This window comes from Sarcophilus harrisii, chromosome 5 (genome assembly GCF_902635505.1).
Source record: "Sarcophilus harrisii chromosome 5, mSarHar1.11, whole genome shotgun sequence".
Lineage (NCBI taxonomy): Eukaryota > Metazoa > Chordata > Mammalia > Dasyuromorphia > Dasyuridae > Sarcophilus > Sarcophilus harrisii.
Window position 1 is genome coordinate 123,613,744 of NC_045430.1, and position 24,120 is coordinate 123,637,863.

General features: G+C 34.2%; 1 protein-coding gene across 2 annotated transcripts in view; it reads right to left on the bottom strand.

The window, feature by feature from the left end:
* SFMBT2 (Scm like with four mbt domains 2) overlaps nucleotides 1-24,120 on the bottom strand; it is a 295,646-nt gene that overhangs the window by 13,312 nt on the left and 258,214 nt on the right. For both annotated transcript variants that reach the window (XM_031938506.1, XM_003771404.4), the window contains exons 16-19: nucleotides 23,072-23,181; nucleotides 10,594-10,769; nucleotides 5,349-5,515; nucleotides 4,771-5,031 (exon numbers count right to left, since the gene is read on the bottom strand). In XM_031938506.1, coding sequence (XP_031794366.1) covers nucleotides 4,771-5,031; nucleotides 5,349-5,515; nucleotides 10,594-10,769; nucleotides 23,072-23,181 — 714 coding nt within the window. The remainder of the gene's footprint in view (nucleotides 1-4,770; nucleotides 5,032-5,348; nucleotides 5,516-10,593; nucleotides 10,770-23,071; nucleotides 23,182-24,120) is intronic.

Consider the following 24,120-nt stretch of genomic DNA (forward strand, 5'->3'; position numbering starts at 1 on the left):
TTTCTAAAATGGGACTATTTAAATAATTTATTTTGGCAATCTATATTTTTGTAGGTATTCCTCCATTTCACTTAGATTATTAAATTTATTGAGATAAGTTGGGCAAAACAGCTCCTAATTATTGTTCTAATTCCTTCTTCATTGGTGAAAAGGTCTTCCTTTTCATTTTTGAGATTAGAAAAATGTAAGAAGAAAATCAAATTGTTAATCAGATTAATGAAAGTTTTATCTGTTTTGTTGGGGTTTTTTCCCCACACAATCAACTCAGTTTTATTTATTAATTCAATAGTTTTCTTATTTTCAATTTTATTAATCATCCCTTTTATTTTCAGAATTTCAATTTTGGTATTTAATTGAGGGTGTTTAAATTCTTTTTTTAAAGCTTTATAAATTGTAAGCCCAATTCATTCTCTATTTTATGCAAATAAGAATCTAGAGGTATAAAATTTCCCCTAATAATCGCTTGGCTGCATCTCACAAATTCTGGTATTTTGTCTCATTATTGCCATTCTCTGGGATGAAATTATTGGGTTTATGATTTGTTGTTTCACTCATTCATTCTTTAGTATTAGATTATTTAGTTTCCAATTAATTTTTGGTCTATTTTCTCCAAGGATCTATCATACCTACCTTTTCTAGTATTCTATTTACCTCCTTAACTTCTTTCTTATTTATTTTGTGGTTTGATTTATCTAGTTCTGAGAGAGCAAGGTTGAGATCTCCCAATATCATAGTTTTGCTGTCTATTTTTTCTTGCAGCTCTCAACTTTTCTTCTAGGAATTTGGATGCCATACTACTTGGTGCATACATGTTTAATATTGATATTGCTTCATTATCTATGGTACCCTTTAGTAAGATATAATTTCCTTTCTTATCTCTTTTAATTAGATCTATTTTTGCTTCTACTTGATCTGAGATCAGGATCGCTACCCTTGCTTTTTTTTTTACTTTATCTAAAGCATAATAGATTCTGCTCCAGACTTTTACCTTCACTCTGAATGTATCTCTGTACTTTAATGTGTTTCTTGTAAACAACATATTGTAGGATTCTGCCTTTAACCCAGTCTGCTATCTACTTCTGTTTTCTGGGAGAGTTCATCCTATTCACATTCATAATTAAAATAACTAATTCTGTATTTCCCACTATCTTATTTACCCCAAATTATGGTTTTTTCTTTTCTTTTCCCCTTTCCCTCCTCTTCAGTATTTTTCTCCTGACCACCACTTCCCTCAAGCAGTCTTCCCACTTTACAGCCCCTCCCCCTTTCTTATACCTTTACTCTATTACTTCTGTTTTCCCTTCTATTAACCTTCCCCTTTCCTCTCCCACTTCCCCCTATAGGGTGAGATAAGTTTCTCTGTGAAACCAAATATATCTGATATTCTCTTTTTTATCCAAATTTGATGAAAGATTCACACAATGTTCATCCCTCTTCCTTCTTTCCCTCAATTATAATAGATCTTCTTTGCCTCTTCATGATATGTAATTCCCCTCATTTTACTTCCATTTTCCTCTTTTTCCAGTACAATCCCCTTTTCATCTCTAGTTTTCCCATATTATCATAATAAAATCAAATTACACCTGCATTATCTAAGTATACCCATAACAGAGATACAGTTCTCAAGATTTCATTGCTTTTTCCTTTTTAGGCTTCTCTTGAGTTCTGTATTTGGAGATCAAATTTTTTGTCCAGCTCTGGTCTTTTTATCAGAAATAAAGGAAATTCACCTGTATCATTGAAGGTCCATCTTCTTCCCTGAAAGATAATTCTCATTTTAATTGAATAATTGATTCTTGGCTGCAATCTAAGTTTCTTTGCCTTTTGGAATATTAAATTCCAGGCCCTTTGATCCTTTTAAGGTGGAAGTTGCTAGATTCTGCCTTGGTGATCCTGATTGTGGTTCCTTGATATTTGAATTGTTTCTTTCTGGCTGCTTGTTATATTTTTTTTCCTCGATCTGACAATTTTGAAATTTTGTCATGATATTCCTTGGAATTTTAATTTTGGCATCTCTTTGAGGAGGTGATTGTTGAATTCTTTCAATGCTATTTTACTTTATTGTTCTAAGGCATCAGGAAAGTTTTCCTTGATGATTTCTTGAAAGAAGATGTCTAGATTCTTTTTCATCATGGTTTTCAGGAAATCCAATAATCCTTAGATTGTCTCTGTTTTCCAGATCAGTTGTTTTTCTGATGAACTATTTTACATTTTCTTATTTTTTCATTTTTTTTTGCTTTTGTTTGACTGATTCTCGATATGTAATTGAGTCATTCATTTCCATTTGTTCAATTCTAATTATTAGTGAATTATTTTTTTCAGTTACCTCTTTTAGTTCTTTTGGTATTTGGCCAATTGAATTTTTAAGTGAGTTGTTTTGTTCTATGAATTATTTTTCCATTTCACAAATTCTTTTTTTCAATAAATTGGCTTCTTTTTCATGTCTATTTTTGTAAGTAGTTATATGCTTTTTCAACTTCATCAAATCTATTTTGTAGTAAGTTATATGCTTTTCTCTTTTTATCATATCTATTTTTTAAGGAGTTTTCTTTAGATAATTTCTGGGTTTCCTTTTCTATCCTCTTACAAAAATCTCATTTCCTTTCCCTATTTTTCTTCTAACTCTTTGAAGATCCTTTTTGAATTTTTCTGAGAGTTTTGTGAAATGGGGCCCAACTCAAATCATCCTTTGGGGCTTTATCTGGAGGTAGACTGATTTTAGGATCCTCAGGGTTTAAGGTCTGTTCTTCTTTCTCTCCATAAAAGTTGTCTATGATCAGAGTTTTTTTCTTATTTTTTTTTAAAGGTTGAGGTCTGCTCTTAAGGCAAAAGGGCAACAGCTGCTTTAAATCTGCCCTGCGACTGGTGATTCTGACTGACTTCTAGGGCTAGATAATCACAGCCAGGTCTGGAGCTAATGGCTTACAATTTGCCTTTTTTATTTGCTTCTGGGTCTTGCAGCAAATATGCTAAGCCACCAGCTTGCAACCAGGTCAGAGTAGCCTAAGAGCCTTGTGGTAGGGTGCCACAACAGCCTGGCTCCCTGGCCCACCTCCTTGCCCCAGGTTCCCTGTGATCTGGGCTCGGCAATCTCTCCCTCACCCAATTGAAACAAGACTTTTCCTGAAGTTCTTCCAAAATATCTTCTTCTGGAAATGTGGGTTCTGTCTGTCAAAACTAGTTCAAGGCTTAATCTGCTGTTGATTTGAGGGAAGATCAGAGGAGATCACAAAAAGCCATGTCTACTCTCTGCCATCATGGCTCCGCCCCAATACTCCTGATTAATTTTGAATATTACTGAACCAAACCCTCCCAAAAAAATGACATTGGTAGTAAAGTATGTGAAATTGGAAGTTACATTAACTCTCCATTCCCTAGATCCAAAAGGTTTAATTTAGCCATTTACTAAATACACCATCAATCACTAAGGTCAAGGCCATGTGTTTTAAGAATTGATATGGATTCAGAACATGACAAATAGCAAAAGAATTCAGCACATATATACTACCTAACTGTAGCACATTAATACAAAGGCAGAAGGTTTAGCCCTACTATACAAATAAGCAAACTATGGAACCAAGAAGATTGATTGCAAAAGTTCATGGCAGAAGAAGCAGCCATAGGGGCATATGTTTGGATTTTTTGAGGGGCAATAACATATAGTGCTATGCACCAGGCCAATTTTGTGCTGTTCTTTACTTACTCTGGCCCTCTGCCTCCCTGAAATATGTCAAAGAATGGCATACCATACCACTTACAGCTTTAACATTTGGTTATATATATATATAAGAACAGAACCCAAAATGCAGAGCTTATGAATAAATATCAAGAGAGGGCCAGAAAAAGTTCTGCAATACCAGATTCAAAGGGTGCTTGGAACATCTAACTCACTGCAGACTGATCTAGTTCTCTTATATTTTTAAAAATTCAGAGGGTCCTTTATTTCTTCCCACCCTTTCTTCTGATGTTCAAAACCTCCAACAGAATCCTACTATTTGGGAATACTTCAAAGGTCATCAAAAAGCCATATTTGAACAATAGTTATCTTTACAACTTTGCTGACAAACAGCACCCTGATTTACTTCTGGCCATCCTTAATTGTTTTGATTTTTTTTTTCTTTACATGACCTCTCTGCTTCTAGTTCTGCCTCATGAGGCTCTGCTGCCCATGTCAGCCCTTCAGATAATTGATGATAGCTGTCCTATCCTTCCTTAATCTCCTCTTTCCCAGACCAAATATCAAATATTCTTTTAGACAAGCGCGTTTGTTTTTTAAAACTCTGCTCTATGGAAGAACCAGGAGAACATTGTACACAGCAACAGCACGATTATGTGATGATAAATTCTGATGGATGTGCCTCTTTTCATCAATGAGATGATTTAGACCAATTCCAATGGACTTGTGATGGAGACAGCCATCTGCACTCAGAGAAAGATCTGTGTGGACTGAGTATGGATCACAATATAGTATTTTCACTTTTTTATTGTTTGTATTACGTTTTCTCTCATTTTTTCCTTTTTGATTTGATTTTTCTTGTGCAGCATGATAATTGTGAAAATATGTAGACCATATGTTTGACCTCATATTGCCATCTAGGGGAGGGGGTTGGGGGAAAGGAGGGAAAAAATTTGGAACACAAGATTTTACAAGAGGGAATGATGAAAATTATCCATGCATATGTTTTGAAAATAAAAACTTTAATTAAAATTAAATTAAATTAAATTTTAAAAAGCTCTGCTCTATGCCCATGTTGAGGGCTGTTACTTCACCTCTGCTCTGTCCGGTTTGGCTTGGGGGCATTTATCTCCTTCAGCACAGGAGAATGTCTGTGCTTTCCGGCTCCTCCTGGTTCTTTCCACAGGAGGGGGCCGATCTAATTCTGTGCTGCTCCGCAATGTGACGGCTCTCCGGGGCCGGGCCGAGGGGACATCAGCTGAGGAAGTGTCAGTCTGGTCATCCCGAAGCTCCGAGCTGGTCTCCTCACTCCCTGTGTCTTCTTCCATAGCATCTGCGTCCTCTTCCTCGCTTTCCTGTCACAAAAACAGAATTTGTAGCTAAAATGGGACAGGAGACCAACAACTCAGGAAAAACAGAGCTTTCTTTCCAGCTCTTCTTATTCTCAGGGAGACATTGTGTAAGTTTTTAAAGCCCATCTCTGACAGGGACATTGCACTTGTGTAGCTTGCATAGGCTACAAAGACCAAAATTCTAATAATCTACTTTCTTCATGGTCTCAGGCCATGCTGTGACTAACTATTCCTGTATATAACATCACCCTTTCTTTAGTAAAACAATCACACTTAGCAACTGTGGGCATTTGGGGGCAGGGATTGGGTAAAACACTCACCTCTGCTGATCCAGTGGTAAAGTCTACTGTGGAGGATCTCCTTTTCTTCTGTACAAAAATGGATTTCCGCCGTTTCCTCCGTCTGGTTGGCTTAGGGGGCCCAATTTCAGTACTGTTTTCTCCAATTGGGGGTTTGATAATCTTCCTTCTCTTTCCATAATAATAAGCTATAAGGAAAAGTAAAATAAAAAACTTAAATGAAGAAAAAAGTTTCCATAAATAATTTATTTATTAACATGTCATTTGTTCTGCTCTTGATAGAGATTAAGAATCCTGGGCAAATTCCAATGGTCTTGTGATAGAGAGAGCCATCTACATCCAGAGAGAAGACCACACGGACTGAGTGTGAATCATAAGAGTATTTTCACTCTTTTTCTTGTTCTTTGCCTTCATTTTGTTTTTTTCTCTGATTTTCATCTGATTTTTTTCATTTGATTTTTCTTGTGTAGCATGACTATGTATAGAGAAACTGCACATGTTTAACAAATTTGGAACACGAAGTTTTGCAAAGATAAATATTGAAAACTATGTATACATTTTGAAAATAAAAAGAATCCTGGGTATTTTTTCTCTGACTCTTCCCCAGGTCTCAACTTTGCCTACTGGATTTCTTGGCTTCAAATTTCAACTAAAATCTCATAGGAAATCATTCTTTTAAAATACCTGAAAGGATATAGGCATATCTTTAATCAGATGATAGAAGGGTCAAATTGTTATCAGTATCTAGACATCTAGTTCTTTATACTGTTTACTATAACAGCAATTTCTATCAAATGGAATGCTTTTACTACTGGTATCTAGGTCTCAATTTTGACACACACACACACACTTCATTATTATATATATAGTTTTTTTTTTTTCATTTCCTAATCTGAGTAAGCAAAAATGTAGTTTTCAGGATCCATGGCAAAAGCATCTTTTGTATCATTTACTAGCTCTATGCCCCTACACAAGTCACTTATCTAAACTGCCTCAGTTTCTTCATCTGAAAAATGGGAATAATGATGACACTTACCTCCCAGGTGTAGAGAAAATAAAATAAGATTGTATTTGTAAAGCATAGTATAAACTTTAATGCAATATAAAATATTATCTATTATTATTTAAAAAAAAAAACTCTGGCTTTCTTCCAACTCAACAAAATGAGAATTCAATTCTCTGACATTAAATACTGAATAACAGTTATCAATATAAATGCCAACATTCTAGAAAGAAATAGGTATCTGATGAATAATGTATTCATCATATGAACTAAATTCATAATCAATTACTCAATTAAAATCACTACTGAGAATGAAATACTTATGGGTCATGATCAAAAGAGCACATTAATTAATCAAAAGCTCATTTGTCCCACTATGTGGTTCTCATTTAATAAAATTTATTTAATAAAATGAAATGTATCAAAGGAAGTTTTGTGGATGGGGGAAATCACCAGAGAAAAACTCAAACCTTTCTTCAAATTTCAACTTCAGGTGTAACTGTCTGTCCCTAATAATCTCTACATCCTTAAATCCTGATGTGTAAAATGATGAGGTGGAGCTATATGATTTCTAATATTCTTTCTAAAAAATATGATTACTTAAAAGCTAGAATTTAATCCATACTAATGTCATTCAATGGCAAGGAAGTAAATGAGACCAAATAATTTTAACCCCATCGATTCAAATGAGTAACAGCAAAGAATTTCGTATGGACGATATTTATGTTACCTACCCTGTAAGATTCTAAACAAAGCATTATATAAAAATGATTTATCATCATCTTTGGATCAAACTCGTAATAGAAGCAAAATGCCACCCTCCAAGAACCTGGAATTATTATAGAGCACTCTTTCTCCTGGGATACAAGTTGCTGAGCATGCATAAACTACTGTTACATGAACAATACCTTATATTTATTTAGCTGAATGTACAAGATACAAATGAATAAGTACCATTTGGAATAAGTAATTCCAAAATGGACATTCAAAGTCTGTTGAAATATGATTTTTTGGATAGAACTAAAAGAATCAGGGTTGGTTTTACAGAATGAAATAAGAAGTGTGGCATCTTTTTAAGCTTATGAATTGGATTCAATGACTTGTTTCTCTCAATTCAAGATTCCAACCAAAAATTGTTTTTATCTTCTTCCCTCTGGTTCTTTATAAATTCAATTCAGCCATCAGCAATAGTCACTGTGAACTGACCCAAGGGATGCTAAAAGATTTTGCAGCTTATAAAGCCAAACCTAGAAAAATCTTTAGTTTCACTTTCAATAGTATTTAATTTTAATTGCACTTCTCTGATTTTTTTTTCCCTCTTAAGCCTGAGAGGAAAGAATGATTTGCTTTTTTTCTTAATACCAGAGGCCAAGTTTAGTGTTCAGTCAAATCCTGCTGAATTCACTAAAGGTGGCTGCTGAGTGAACCACGATACTGGGAGCACTAAAACCTTTTTACAACTCACTGTAATCTTACAGAAAGAGGCCAAGTTTTACAGATATTCAATTCAATTCGAACATTTACTAAGTTGCTTTTATATACAAGCCACAGTACCAGGTTCTGAGAGGAATACAAAGATAAAACATGATTCCTACTCCAGAACATATAATTCAATAAGGGAAAAGACATGCAAACTATACATATATATATATATATATATATATATATATATATATATATACACACACACATACATATACATTATATATACATGTGCTTATACATGAATGTTCAACCATATAAAATACACATATACAAATATACATGTACATACACACACACACATAAATATATATGTCTATATACCGTATGTGTGAGTAATATGAATTTGTAAACCAATGGGAATTCTAGCTTTTGTGGAGGGACAAGCATCCCCTCTCAGCTCTGAAAGAAACTTAGGACTGCTGATCTTTGATATGAAAGCAGATCTGAGTCTTGCCTTGCAGTACTTTATATACATATATATATATATATATACACACACACACACAGTCTTCAAGATTCAAATAGAGAGGAAGGAAAGCGAATAGCAAGAGCTAAAGACCAGCCGCAGCAGGAACAGTATTCATAGTCCTTAATGAGCTGAGCTGGAAAGACTTGCCAGCAGAGAGAGAACGTAAGGGAGAAACTGAAAGGAAGCCTGAGCTGTGTCACAAAAGGGAGAGATGAAGATATGGGAGACACATGGCCCTGTGAGCATCTCAGAACAGAGAATTCAGGAAACTGCTTGTATTTATTACTTCAAGGCCCAAGGGATGCTTTTAAGAAGTTCTGCTTTTCCCCCGACTTTCCTTCTCTGTGGCTGTTCACTAATATACTATAATATATACTTGTTTACCTAAATGTCTCTTCTGTCCTGATACTACCTCAAACATAAAGATACTAGTTAGTTAGTTAGGGATTAGTTAGAAGTACACAAAACTAAATTATAATGAAAGCCAAACTTCTATCTGAACATTAGGATTTTTTTTTAAAGTGGGGCTTTGAGCTTTTGTGATTGCATTGATACAAAAATGCATAAAATATGAAAGAAAGAGACTGTGTGGACTAGAGACGTCATATTGCTCCTAGGAGAAAAGAAGTTGCAATCAGTTTGGCTCATTAAATAATCAGCTTCTCAAGTGAGGAAGGAAATAAGGCCTGGTAGAAAGAAGCATGACATAGGTAGGATATATAAGGTGAGTAAAAATAGCTAGATGATATATAATGGATAGAGTGCCAGGTCTGGAGTAAAACAAACAAACAAACAAACAAAAAAAAGAGTTCAAATGTGGTCTCAGACACTATGATCCTGGACAAGTCACTTGACCCTGTTTGCCTCAGTTTCTCTATCTGTAAAATGAGCTGGAGAAGAAAATGGTAAATCACTCCAATTTCTTTGCCAAAAAAAACTTGAATACAACCAAACAATAACAGAAAAGGTAAAATAGGCAAGACACAGGGGAGATTCAGCTCTGCCCCTTCCAGAAGAGAGAAGGGAGCAGAAATAAAAGTACAAATAGCATCACTACTCAGTGGTGTTGTATAAATAACTATAAGATAAAGTAGAATGTGATAAATACCTAAAAACAGTACAGCTTAAAAGCAAAGTGCTGTGAGAATTCAGAGAACAACAATGCAAAGATTAAATGAAGAGTGGGTCACAAAAGGTTGGAAGAGGATTCCCATGTGTCTGGGATGATGTGAATGGTGGCCCATAGGTAAGATGTTTAGGAAGATAGTGTCTGAGGAACTATAAGTAGCCCAATATAGCTGGAATATACATTATTCAAGTAGGGTAAAAGAAAAGCTTGGAGAAATAGGTATAGGAGTAGTGTCGTAGAAGAAAGAATGCTTTCTCTTAGAGCTAATCATCTGCCAGAACAGATGACTGACTTGGAAGTCAGAAGGACTTTTGTGGGGTAACAAGGCAGGTGACGATTGTGACAGATAAGGAAAGGGTAGACTCCTAATGAGACCCCCCATCCTTGCAGGAATCTAGTCATTTTTGGTAGCATATTCCTTCACTTAACCCACTGCTTCTCATATAATCTAAAGAAAATTATCCTAGTTCCCCAGAATATTTTAGTCAAGTAGTTTATAAAATGGGTCACTTACAAACATGATGAAGAACAAACAAAAATCCTCCAATTATTTAGTTGAGTTCTTTACTTCCCAGAAGTGAAGAAGAAGAAAGTGAAGTACTACATCATAGTATGGTAAACAACTTTTAATTCATTCATCAACAACAAAAAAAGCATTCTTTTTTCTTATTTTATATATTGTGCTGTCTTCAAGAATTTTCAAAATCTTTCAATCTCCTGGGATTTTATTTTAGTAGGAACAACTTCCAACCTCTTCCAAATTATCTCTCTCATTACCTCTTAATATTCTACTTAATAGACTCTATTTAATAGAACTAAGAGGCAGTGCAGTTCAGTGGATAAACTCAACTCCAGAATCTAAAAGTCTCAGGCTCAAGTTCTGACTTTTCTGTGTAACCAAAGCAATTGTTGATTTTGTGATAGTTCACCAAAATAATAAAATCACCGATTTGGTCTTAACCTTCCTCCTAACTCAAAACATCAATATCTATCAAGAATAGATACTCCTAGAGAACTATCCCAAGACATTCCTGTAAACAATTACTGGAAAATGAGTAGAAATAAGAGGAAAAACAGATTATAGTTTGTGTAGAGTTTTTTTTAGGGGGGTGGGGTGGAGAAGGGGACATGAGAGGGGGGAGGGATATTAGCTTGTGTTAGTTCCACATATAGGACTTACTGTATTTAGTTTTGGTGTGGATGGAGCAGTTTTCTGGGCAGATTTCAGTAACCAAAACAGGACTAAACAAATTTGGACAACATTCCAGCTTGGCACAAACTCTCTTGCAGAAATCTGCTACTTGGTCAGATGTTCGTACAATCTTGACAACTGCCCTATATGTTTTACCTCTGTACCTAGGAAGAAAGAGAGAAAAATATTTTTTGAAAGCCCAAGTGTTTATTCATAGGGCCAGTTTCTGACAATGTTCAACAGATATCATAATACTGTATTTAAAAACAAAAAAGCAAATATAAAGTGTTTGGTTTTATTTCATTTCATATTTCTTAGTAAATTCAATTAAGTAGAATCAACATATAAACATCTATTAAGTGCAAGGAACCTTTTACCTCCCCCAATAAGTGTAAGGTCCTAATGAAATAAAGTCATTCATTTGCTCAGATTTCATAATAGAAATAGTAACACATACACAAAATAACACACACACACACACACACACACACATATTGCTTTGCTCCACCTCCTTTGTACCTAATGACATATGTGCATATATAGACATCTATATACACACATATACATATATATATATATATACACACACATACGTATATATCTATATATGTATATATATATATATATATATATATATATATATATGTATATATAGATACAAAGGAGTGGAATAATGCAAAATATTACAAGCAACATAAAGGATGAAATCAATTTTAGTTGAGGTGTCCAACTCCATAAGCTGGGTCTTGAAGAAAGTGAAGGATTTTGAACAACAGTGATGAATGGAAACAAAGGGAATTTCATTTCAAGAATGGGAGACAAGTGGATAAGGCATGATAAGGGAAAGATGAAAAATGAGAATGGGGAGTCAATAAGTGGCAAACATCAACAAGCATTTTTATGCTGTAATAACAATGAATTTTGTTTATAAATGGTGATATGAAGGCTATGTTAAGAAAATTTACAATAAAATTTCCCATTAAGTATATTCTTGTTTGGTAATGTGCAATTTGATACATGGTGCATAACTAATGAACGTCAGTACCAAAAATAAATGTTTTGAAATGAAACTTGAGCTTTCATCATCACATTTAATTTTTGAAAAATTAAGTATATAAGTAATTATGTTACCATTTTGAGAGCTATACAATTCAGGACAAGGAAATATTATCTTGGTAAAAATTGCATTAATGCTTCTAGAAATTCAACTGATTTTTTTTATTATTATAACTTTTTATTTATAAAACCTATGCACGGATAATTTTTTGAACATTGACCTTTGCAAAACCTTCTGTTCCAACTTTTCTCCTCCTTCCCTCTACCCTCTTCCTTAGATGGCAGGTAGTCCAATACATTCAAATGATTTTTATCATTCAAAAATGGCACCTACAATGAAGGTCACGTTTTTTAAAAAAGAAAAACAGAATGAAGAAATAAGCCAAGGACTAAGCCCAGAACAAATTTCAAGTGTGGTGAGTAACAAAGCAATGAGCAAGTCCCAGCATCACTTCTGAAGAGACATATGGCCATAGCAAAGACTTCTTTCCACATTTAGATCTAACATTTAGTGTTATTGTTCAAGGATCACTTGGTAACTTATTAAAGTTAAGAGAAGTCATCATTTCTAGAACTACTTAAAACATGATACAGCTTTGGAAAAAGACAGAAATCTTTCTCCTATCCAAGCTTATACTTCACAGTAGAAGCCACAAGAAAACATCATCTTAGCTATCTGTACTTTTCCCCTAAAATGTAGGGATTTTTTTTATTAGGACTATATCCCAAAGAGAAGAGGAAAAACAGGACTCAGTTGTACAAAAATACTTTATTTTTTGTAGTGGCAAAAAACTGGAAACAAAGTTGGAGGAGAGAGCTGTGCTCATCAATTAGGGAACAGCTGGACAAATTATGGTCTCAGTATTAATTGTATTATAAGAAATAATGAAAAGGATGGTTTCAAGGAAACTTGGGAAGATTTGTATGAAGTGAAGTGAGAAGAACTAGAATAATGTATATAATAAGAATAATATAAAGAAATAAAGAAAAAATAGAAAATGTTGAAAAACTTAAGAACTTGATGAAACATCCCACTGCCCAATAGAAGTGGTGAACTCAGGGTATAGAATAAAACAGATGTTTTTGACATGGCAAAGATGAGAATTTGTTTTGTTTCACTATTCATATTTGTTACACAAGGTTTCTGTTTTATTTATTTTTTTGATGAAGAATAGGAAAAGGAAGGAGAGAGATTTTTTGCTAATTAAAAAAAATTAGGAAATATTAATGCATCCATTCTATCTGAACTTTCTTTAAATCCACAGATTCGCTGAAAGGAAAAAAAATGCCAGAGATCTCAGAGGAGTCTAAAATGTATCTGTTAAATCACTATTCTCATCTCATCTTGAATCATGTTGCAAAACAGAGCAATTGTTTCTTCCCCTGACAGTAGTTTCAGTTCTATAACTTTTTTTTTTTTAACCTAGAGGAAATTTCAATGAATACCCTGAGGATAATAAGAAAGTTTCTAGTATCTAACCTTTCCTAAGAATTTATTTCAAAACAAAATAATTTGATCCATCCTTTGTATTTATCTGCAGTGTCACTGATCTAGGATAGAAGAACTCAAGAAATTATTTGAATGCCTTTTATTGAGATGATTCCTTGTAACATTCAACTATGCTAGAACATTAGTGGCAAAGCAAGGCTTGGAAGCAAGGTTATGTTATCATCTCAAATTCAGTGAGCATCCCGATGCCTAAGCCCAGAGCTTGAAGAGTATAATGTAACAAAAAGCAACTGACCACTCTCAAAAAAATCTTTAATTATGATTATGACTTGGGTTCCTTTTCTTAAGTAGATGCAAGATGTTGCCTACAGTCTAAAGACTACTTCCTCAGGTCATATGCCCTTCTTCCATCTTTCAGGATGTTTGCAATTCTTTATGATCTTTAAGAAGCCATTGAAAATAGTTCAGTGCCTACTTTGATACACCATGAATACAGCTATCATTTTATATTTCAACTCCCTATCAGATATTTTTTGTGTTGCTCTTTTCAACTCAAAGATTATTCTCTTTGGCAGAATTAAAAAAGGAAAACAAAGAGTTGAGTAATTCTATCACTCCTTATCAAGGTCCCATTCACTCTGTGCAACACAGTCACACTTTTCTGTGATAATCCTTATTTCCCAACATTGTTAGGGAAAAAAAAAACCTTCCAAATTTAGCTTTCCTTTCTGATCAATCCCCCTCTGGTTTGTTAAATTTGATTTAAATAATTATATTTAAATAATCAAATAAATTTGATTGAAATGAATAGAAATTTTTAAAAGAAAAAATTTTTTTTTTCTTCCTAATCAGGAACTTATAGTTCACTGGGTGGTTCTCACTCATGATATTCATTGTGTTTTAAAATAGTAATAGCATCAAATTATATAGGTAGCACAAACCACAAAAATGCAATGGGACTGAGGTTAAAATAAGCACCAAACTGTACATTTGTCCTTTTTAGTTGTCATTACTTATGATTTATATAGTCCTAAGGATATTTAGGTTTTGTACTAAAATAATTAAAGACCAGGCTTTCAGGTGACATTTTAAAATTATTGAAAAGTAGAAGCACAGTGCCCAGGTGAAATCCAGGGCAAGGCCGGGGACTCACAAATATTTGTATGCTTACAGAATTCTCTAACAACTATGTCTCTGGCTATTCAAAAATGCAGAAAGTTATGCTATTACCAATGAGCATGTATGGTAAAGAATAAAATATCTGTGAAAAAAGATGGGAAGAGAAAGTCCCCCGAAGCATATTATAATTTTTGGAGGGAAGAATAGAAATAATTTCTTAGGATTTAGCTGGGAAGTACTACAAAAAACTAAGATTCATTATAAATTATTCCATAATCAGTACAGTTTCAATAAACATTAAGCACCTAGTATAGGCCAAATTTTATTGTTGTAGAAAAGCTATTCTCATTGTAATTATTGTTATGTCTGTCATATAACAAGGATGCAAAGATAATTAAGATATTAAGCCTGCTCTGAAGGACCTTATAATGTAGCAGGGGAGCTAAAACATGCAAAAATAATGAGAGAATATGATAAATGAAGAGGCAAAATATAAGACAGAGTTCTGATTGAGGGAAGGGAAAGGGTGACTTCATGAAGAAGGTAGAACCATTTGAGATGTGAAGGGTCTTTAAAGACAGATAAAAACTTGAACACTAGAGGCCAAGGGTAATTGAATTTTTGGCACTAAAAAGCTGAATTTAATGATGTTGAAGAAGAAGATAACAATGATAGTTTGTATTAGTAGAGTGTTCAAATAGTTTTCAAACTATTGTTGTTCAGTCATTTCAGTCATGTTTGACACTTTGTGACCCCTTTCTTAGCAAAAGATACTGGGACGATTTGACATATTTTTCCTCCAAGTCATTTTATATATAAAGAAATAGGAAACTGGATTAAGTGACTTATCCAGGGTCAAATAGCTAGTAAGTGTCTGAGACTGGATTTGAACTCAGAAAGAGCAGACTTCTTAACTACAGAACCAGCTTTATCACTCTCTATCCCTATAATTTTTCTAATACCTTCATATATTTTTTTTCTTGTTTGGTCCTGTAGGAAAGCTATTATAAATATTTCCATTTTACAGATGAAGGAACTATGACTCAGAGCACACTTTCATGATTTATCTGTATTGTCATCACATTTATGTTGGGTCAAATAACCAATCAAATGGTATTAGGTCTATAATCCAGAACTCCTGATTCCTAATCATACCATATCATTGCAAAGGAACACTAGAATCAACAGTAGGATTTATGCACTGAAATTCTCCCCACAGGTGAGCTGAAGTGCATGACAAAGAAGTAACTCCTTTTTTTTGGAGACTGGACTTATAAAGAGATACTGCTGAAAAAGCATGATTTCACATTTTCTATTTCCTACAGCAGACATGAACCTGAAGAAAAAAATCCTTAGCATTATGATTTATTAAATGGCCTGGAAAGGCTACTGTAAACACTCAGATAAGAGTTTAAAGCATGCTTTACAAAGAAGGAGAAAAAAGAAATTAGGGAGGGGAGGAGATATTAAAAAGGGAGAACCAAGTTGGCACACAAAAGAAAATTTTCCAATTTTATAAATCATCTCAGAAGGAAGGAAAGGAAAAAAGGGAAAGACCACTGCATCAGGACTGTTGAATGGCAAAGAGAGTATAAAAGAAGGTAGTTAGGAAGGCACCTTGCATGTAGAGAGAGCTTTCATTTCAGACAGCTCCTAGATAGGTTAAGGATTTAACTAGAACATCCTAGGTTAAACTTTTCCTCCTGTTCTTCTTTAGAAAGCAGAAGCTTTTTGTTTGTTTGTTCAGTGAGGTTTATCTTGTTAGTAAAGATGTCAGGAGATCAAATAAGAGAGTCATCAGAAGAGATTACCTCAAAAGGAAGAGAAAAAAAATAAGAGTTCTGAAAATGTCTGACATTGAGGCATCCCACAGTAGTGAGGGGAGACGTCAATTCAACAGACATCCGGCAGAAAACTTGATCTGTCAAAAGCAGAGAAGTTAATACTTTTCTTTGTTTACCTGAATAATAATTTCACCTTTGAGAAGCAAATGAAACAACGGAGGTAACTCTTATTATATGACAATTTTCATTGATCAGGATACACTTAATTGTTGGGGATATTGATTCTTGGAATTTTGGGAAATTATAAATCTACATTAGAATTTATGGTAAAAAACTAGAAAGTATATTTGACATGCAACTTCAATTTGGGCAAATTGGATTGTAGAATGTACAATCTAGGTGGAATCTTTTAAAGGGGAATTTCAACCCAGTGGGATCAGAAGCTCAGAAGTATAAAATTCCAAAGAGATAAAGTAAAACAATTCCAAGGTGGAAAATATGAGGCACTGAGATCACTTAATCTACTCAGATTTTTAAAAGACATATGTATATTTTTTTTCTCTGTGGAAAGGGCAAAAATAATAGACAAATCCGAAAGTCTGACATGATTCCATAAGAATTATTAAGATGAGAGGCAGCTAGGTGATACATTGAATAGAGCATCAGCCTTGAAGTCAGGAGGACCCGAGTTCAAATCTGGTCTCAGACACTGAACACTCTCTAGCTGATGACCCTGGGCAAGTCAGGGGGAAAAAACTATTATTAAGACCAAAATTGGCCCCAGAGAAGAAATGATACAATAGATCTCCAGCCTCCTTCCTTGTAGTGGTATGTACAGAATGTAGAGACACACACATGCCTTCAAACAGTCATTGGATTCTTTCAATTGGCACTTTGATTTCTGTGTTCAGAAGTTCTAGTCAATTTTCTTATATTTTCCAGTTTTTTGACTTGTCATGTTTTTCGGGAACAAAGGGGTTGAACACACCCTGATGCTTGAACTAGATTAAAATATAATTAGGAAATATTTAACAAAACGAAATATAACATGTTAACAGTATCTATGTTGTTATATCTAAGCTAATATGTAACCTGTAGGGATCTTCATGACCCCCATTTCTATTCAGGTTTGCAACTACTCTTCTGGAAAGACTCATAGCCCTTAAGTTATCACCCCATATATTGTCCTTGAGATTAGATCACATTTTCATTTTTGCTTCTCTTATTCCAGAATGTCCTTCACTTTCAACTATTTACAGTCCAAATCAGTCCAATCTCATTTATTTCTTTGGTGGATTTATTCCCCTGGATTCAATTTCTTCTATTCTGTCACTTGTCTTCCTGTGCAGTCCACAAATATTTTCCTTTTTTTTTTTTTTAATTTTATTTAATAGCCTTTTATTTACAGGATATATACATGGGTAACTTTACAGCATTAACAATTGCCAAACCTCTTGTTCCAATTTTTCACCTCTTACCTCCCCCACCCCCTCCCCTAAATGGCAGGATGACCAGTAGATGTTAAATATATTAAAATATAACTTAGATACACAATAAGTATACATGACCAAAACATTACACAAATATTTTCCTAATTCTTATTTCTCTTCTAAGCCATTCAGAACCTCCTGCACTGGTTCCAGGTCCTCTGCCTCATTAGCAATTGATGGCTTTTTCTTTGTCTTGCAATACTTATTCATAGAGGCTTGAGTTCTTTTCCCTGAGTTAGACACTGTTTTTCTTCTGTTATTAATGCTATTTATGATCTTGGTGTTTTTAATTGAGCTTTTTTCCTCCTGATATCTTTGATAACGTCCTATTTCCCCCTTTGTTTTCCCCTTCCGATTCCTTTCCTTGGGAGGGTGTTTTACCTCAAAGCCATCTCAGTAGGAGAGTGCAATTCATGTTTCACTAGCCTTAGGCTCAAGCTTCTCCCTAGGTGACTTCTGGGAGGATGCAGCTGGCCACAGACTGTTATACAGGCCTATGAGAGCATCATCTAGCCCCAAACCCATCCTGTCCTGGTTGACTCTGGCTGAGTACCTCTATAGCACACAGGGCTTATCCACCGAAATTCTCCCCACAGATGAGGGGAAGTGTTTGACAAAGAAGTATCTCCTGGTGCTGTCCTACTCAGGGCAGGTTTCTCTGCCTTTTGATTTTCACTGGAATAAAGAAGGAGGAAGGGAAGCTGAGAAGCTGCAGGGCTGCCTTGTACAGGAACCTCCTGGAATGTTGTGATGGTTTGGGGGGAATGGGTTAGTAATTAGGATTTAGCCTTCTATGATTGTTAGGTATTTTTTTTTGATGTCCTAGATCATGGAGAAAGATGAAACTGCTTTTATCACTTTCATGTAATTCCTATTTTATAGAGGTCACAAAGATCAAAGAAGATAGTCTTCCAATGTGATGGTCATGTAACCCAGAAGTCTCCTTTGCCTGTACTGTCAGACATGTATAACAGGATAATAGACCATGAACTGAATGGACCTCAGAGGTCCTCAAGGTCAACCCCAAACCTTATTTTATAGGTGTGAAAAAATAAAACCCAAGGAGGTAAAAAGAGTCTAATCTGGAATCACATGACAATAAATGTGTCAAGTCAGGATTTTTAACCTAGGACCTCTGATTCCCAATCCAACACCCCATCCACTGGACTATTCTGCCTTGTGCTGGTTAGCTGTACTGAATTGCTTTTTATCCTTGTTTTAAAAAAAAAAAATCTTTGTTGTAAATAATAGTTCTCTGGGTATGGTAATAGTGATAGATACATTCAGAAATAAAAGTAAAGAAAAAATGATATATGGCAATGAAGTTAGTTTTAAAAAAGGACTTTTAAAAAATATTATTTTTTAAAAGAGATTATCAAGAGTGCTAAAGCTCAAAATAAATCACAACTGGTGAGGAATGCTAAACATCAGAAAAATTTTGCTTTGTTTTTTAAAATTATAATGGGTAAAATAGATTCTATTCTTTCTTTGATCTTCCTATCTTCAGAGTAGGTGCTACAATGATAACAACAGAGAGAAAGCAAACTCTTCAATAGGGTGCTGGTAATGGTGGTGGCAGTACTGGTAGAAGCAGTAGCAGCAGCTAATTTTATATAATGCTTACTATGTGTGTTAGGCACTATTCTAGGCATTTTACAATTATCTCATTTGATCCTTAAAATAACTTTGAATAGTAGTTTGAGCAGTATATCTAAAATATTTGAGAACAAGGAAATGCAATAAAAGGATCTTTTCTGCCAAAATATCTAGTAATAGTTGATAATTATATAATAGCTAGTTTGTTGCTGTTTTTTTTTTAAATTAATGACAATTCATTGAATACCAATGATAAGCTGATAAACACCTTAAAAATTATCTAAACTCTACAACAATCTCTATGGGAATGATGAAAAGTCTTTTCTGGTGCCATGTAAATGCATTAAAAAATACTAGGAAAATCCCTCTAGACGATATATGACAGTCTGTAGGTAGATGTATATATCAATCAAGATTCTTTTATCAATGATACTTTAAACTCCTTTCAGTATATAGGTCTTTACAACAATGTGAAAATGAAAAAGCAGGAACTATGAATAAGTGATAGTAATCATCTTATCCCCATGGATAATCAAAACTAAATCCTTTTTTTGAAACACTGCAATTGAGTCGTTGGTAACATATACCTTTGACAGCTGAATGAATTAAATGCAAGTTAATTTATTCATGACAGCAAGGATTTCTGCCTTTCAGCTAAATGGGAAAGAGCTCCCTCTCCTTCCTTTCCTACCAAAGTAAACAGCAAAGTTGTCAAGATCCAAAAAGCTGTCATTCTACATCAGAAGGAATGAGGTGACTCAACATGTAGTATGATAACACTAACATTCCTGCTGACTATAAACCTGTCATCATTAGCAGCTGCTCAAAGATGCTATTGTGATCTAGCGCACTTGAAACCCAGTTGAGACAGACATTTTCTCATTATAAGTTGCTGTGTAAGATTCTGAAATGGAACTTACTGTCATATTTGATATAATAGGTAATACGTTGCTTTTAGAATATGGCAGGGCCAGATTTCACAATGCCTGTTTTGATTTTATTAGGCTGGATTTAATAAAAGCTCCGATCGACTTGGCAATACAAAAACTAGTGCAAGCTCTGCAAAAAGTACCATCCCTGTTTTCTAGCACTTAGAACAGGATACTTATGCTCTGCCACTGTGATGAAGGACACTCAGTATAGAATTTACTCCAGGAGGAATTCCCTAGGGAACGTGACAATTCTTTGGATGCTCCTATCTGCATATGACATTTTGCTGATAGAATCAACCCTGACACTGTAGACTTCCTATATTAGATCTATAATCAATCAGAAAAGCTCAACCTAATCATCCACAAAGGAAGAAACAAATGGATAGAGAATAACTACTTTCTAAACTATGACATACCATTAATGGACAGCAAATAGAGCAGATCCATCAGAGAGAGAGAGAGAGAGAGAGAGAGAGAGTGAGTGAGTGAGTGTGTGTGTGTGTGTGTGTGTGTGTGTGTTGGATAGACAATGCACTAGGCTCAACAATAAACAAAGGGAAGAGTGAAGCATTTTGTGAAGTGCTTTTAATGACCCCAAGATTCTTCCTGAAATAGAAACCAATTGTTTTAATAATAATGGTTTCTGGTAATGATAGGACTAAATGGAACACAAAATTGCAAAAAAAGGAAAAGAAGGTATGTTACTGAAAAAGCAAGGAAAAACATAAGATGAATTTTAACAGGCTGCATCATAATACCAACAATTTACAATATGAAAAAAGTATTGCATAAATTATTATTAAAGAGATAAATGGCCAAGGCATGTATAAAGAGAGAGGGTTAATAGCATGTGGGTCAAATGGATATTGAGGTAGGATCAAGAGACTTTGATGAAGGACCTATCAAGTTAGGTTGATTCCACATGTAAGATTGATGAGAGGATAGAATCTGACAAGATAAAAAGGCATGGGAGAGTTTATGATCTATGCTGACAGAAGGAATATCCACATTATGGAGATCACAAAATTCTTATCTATATTTATTAGATTTATTCTGTTTGTACTAAATTTAGGGCTAAATCTGGAACAAAACAAAAAAAAACAACAACAAAAAAAAGGATTTTTCCTGACTGCCCAGATAATTAATGAACTTCACACAATTAATAAACTGCTGTGATTTTCTACCACTATGGACTGATCACATGTGATAAAGGCTCTACTATTACTGATTTCCTTTTTAGTGAAGGAGAAAAATTTTAGAGGAGAAAAATCCCAATTTCTCTTTTCTGTGTCATACATGAATTTGCTAAGAACGAACTGCATATAGATTTTCCATAAAACTTCCTTGAAAATGAATGGATACAAAAACCAAGTATGTGAAATAATGTGTTGCTAATATTTGAGAAATAAAAGAACAGAAGGAAAAACTGGATCATCCTTCACTGAATAGGATAGAATGCAACAATATCTATCAGAAAACAAAAACAACCTGAAAAAAGCCATTTGATTTTCTATTTTGTATTAATTAGTAAAGCATCATTATTGTCCCATCAATGATTTCAGGAACAAGTCAAGGTTCAGAAGATAGCCCTAAACATACTTACACCAAGAATGCTAGTCAATAGTGGGCAAAATAAGTGCTGAGTTCAAGATGAGGATAATGCAATGAATGAGTTTTTCAAATACATCTTAAGCATCAAAAGGAGATAATGAACTTAAATTGGAGAAGGATTAATTTAGGTTAGCTCTAAGTAGGAAATTGTTGATTCTTAACATTTTTAGTGTACTCTCTCTGGACTTTTAAAGACTAGAACAGGAACTTTTTATGCAAATCCATCCTCACTAAGAGAAAGAAGGATGCATAAACAAGAGGTCAAGGTTCCTTAACCATTTTTATGTCATGGCCCTTTGCCAGTGAGATGAAAGTTAAGTGACCCCTTCTCAGAATAATGTTGTAAGTGCATTAAGGATTACAAAGGAACCCAAACATATTGAAAGATTCATTATTCTTAAAAAGTCAACTTTCAAGATGAGAATTTCTGAATTAGATTTAAATAGATTCTCATTCTCTTTTAAACTTGTCTTTAATGTATACCACGTGCCAAGGGCGAGAACAAAAAAAAGTGTTATATAAGTAATATATAGTTGTTTTGAGCAAAGTACATTCTCTACCATCTATGTACTCTTACATTCACCAAAACATCTGGTAAAGAGTTCTCAAACTCCAATTTCAGGAAACTGAAAGCAATGTGAAAATTTTCTCCTCTAGTAAGTTTACCAGCAAACAAATGTAGACAAGAAGAAAACCATCCTGAGACACAATCACCACTACCTGCCTTCCTCAATCAACCCCAAAGAAATGTTGATCCATTATCCTTAAAAAAAAAAAAAAAAAAAACACACTTCCAGAGAGCAAGGTTTTTCCATATGTTCTGCTCTTTCTATAATCTTAATTACATGTATCAATATAGCTAGGTCCAGATTAGTGTGAATAATGAATTCCCTGAGATAGATGTATTATTCTAATTTGCACTGCATATTTCTAATGGGCTGGAACCAATTACCGTATTTTGTATAAAAACTTTGAAAAGTACAAATTCAAATAGAAATGACTACTTCAGGGGATGCATTATTTGTACTTATCAGGGACTTGACTAAAGCATGTTCTTCATATACACAAAAATTCTTTCTCCTTTATCTTCACCAAAGCCTAAATATGTGTACTTTAAAGGGAAAGTATCCTAGTTGCTTTTCAAATGAATCAATAAGATACTTGTTATTGAGCAATTAGGGAAAAAAACAATTTTTGAATCTATACTTACAATAAATATAATGCCTAAGAACTGTCCTAAATGTAACTAAATATAGTAAAACTCACATAAATCTATATTCAGACATGGTACACCTTATTTCTGAACAGAAATTTAATTTTCTTTAGTTTTTTTTTTTTTTTTTTTTTTTAATTACATTACTGAGTCAATAAGACACAGCAAATTAAGCATTACTCAAAGCCAGGTTTCCCAGAGTAAAAAACACTTACTTTGCTTTCAGGGTCTCCTCCTGGAAATTCCATTGTGGGTCTTCCACAAGTTGCAGTTCTCTCAATACCCTTCCTGGCTTGTAAGCTGCATTAATTACCATGCTAAGAACCTATGGAGGGGGGATTGAAAGCAGGGATGGAGAGAAACACAAAGCAAAACAATCATCATGGTGAACTTCATTGAGACAATGAGGATCATTTGTACAAAAACAATCAAGCTATCACCCTCATACCCTTGACACTTCAAAGCAATAACTGTTTCACCTAAGTTAAGTGAAACATCTTGATTAAGTGCGATGAAATCACCTTTGAAGATTAACACTAAGCAGGTTCACCATCAAGTGGACATAGCAAGTGATAACCTCAATGGCACTAGTTAATGAGCTACTCATTATATAAAGGAAATTGTCATTAATTCTTCCAAGATAAATGAATTAAAATCACTTTTAGGGGAAAAAACTCTTTAAAAAAAGGATAATATATTTTTCTCTCTCTAATAGGATTATTTAACAATTAAATCTTTTTTAAGGAATGAAAATACAGATGGAACAAATGAAAACGAGATTTTCTATTCATTGTGGCATTTCCTGTGCTGACAGAACCATTTATGCTTGACCTCTGAATAGGGTAGCTAGGTAACAATCCTCTGTAGCTTCCTTGGAATCATCCCAATTTGGGAGTATCTAATCCTTGGCAAACTTCCCCAGAAACATAACTATTTAAGAGGCTTTGGCTGAGAGTCTAATTCTCACACACCTTTGCCCCAACTTGTCACTTCCATTCAGTGGCCAATAAATAAATACCTGATTGATAGTACCTTTTTAAAAAATTTTATTGATACTATTTTGTTTTTACACCATAGTCATCTCCTACAGTATAGCATTCCAAACTGAATGCTACCTTGAAACAAAGACAAATAGTGAAGCACAAAAGAGACAAAACAACCTTATCTGAGAGAACTGGCAATGCTTTTCATCTGTCCCACATGTTATCTACCAAGGGGAAGGGAGTGTATTTCATAATCTCCCCTCAGGGACAAGAACTGGTCA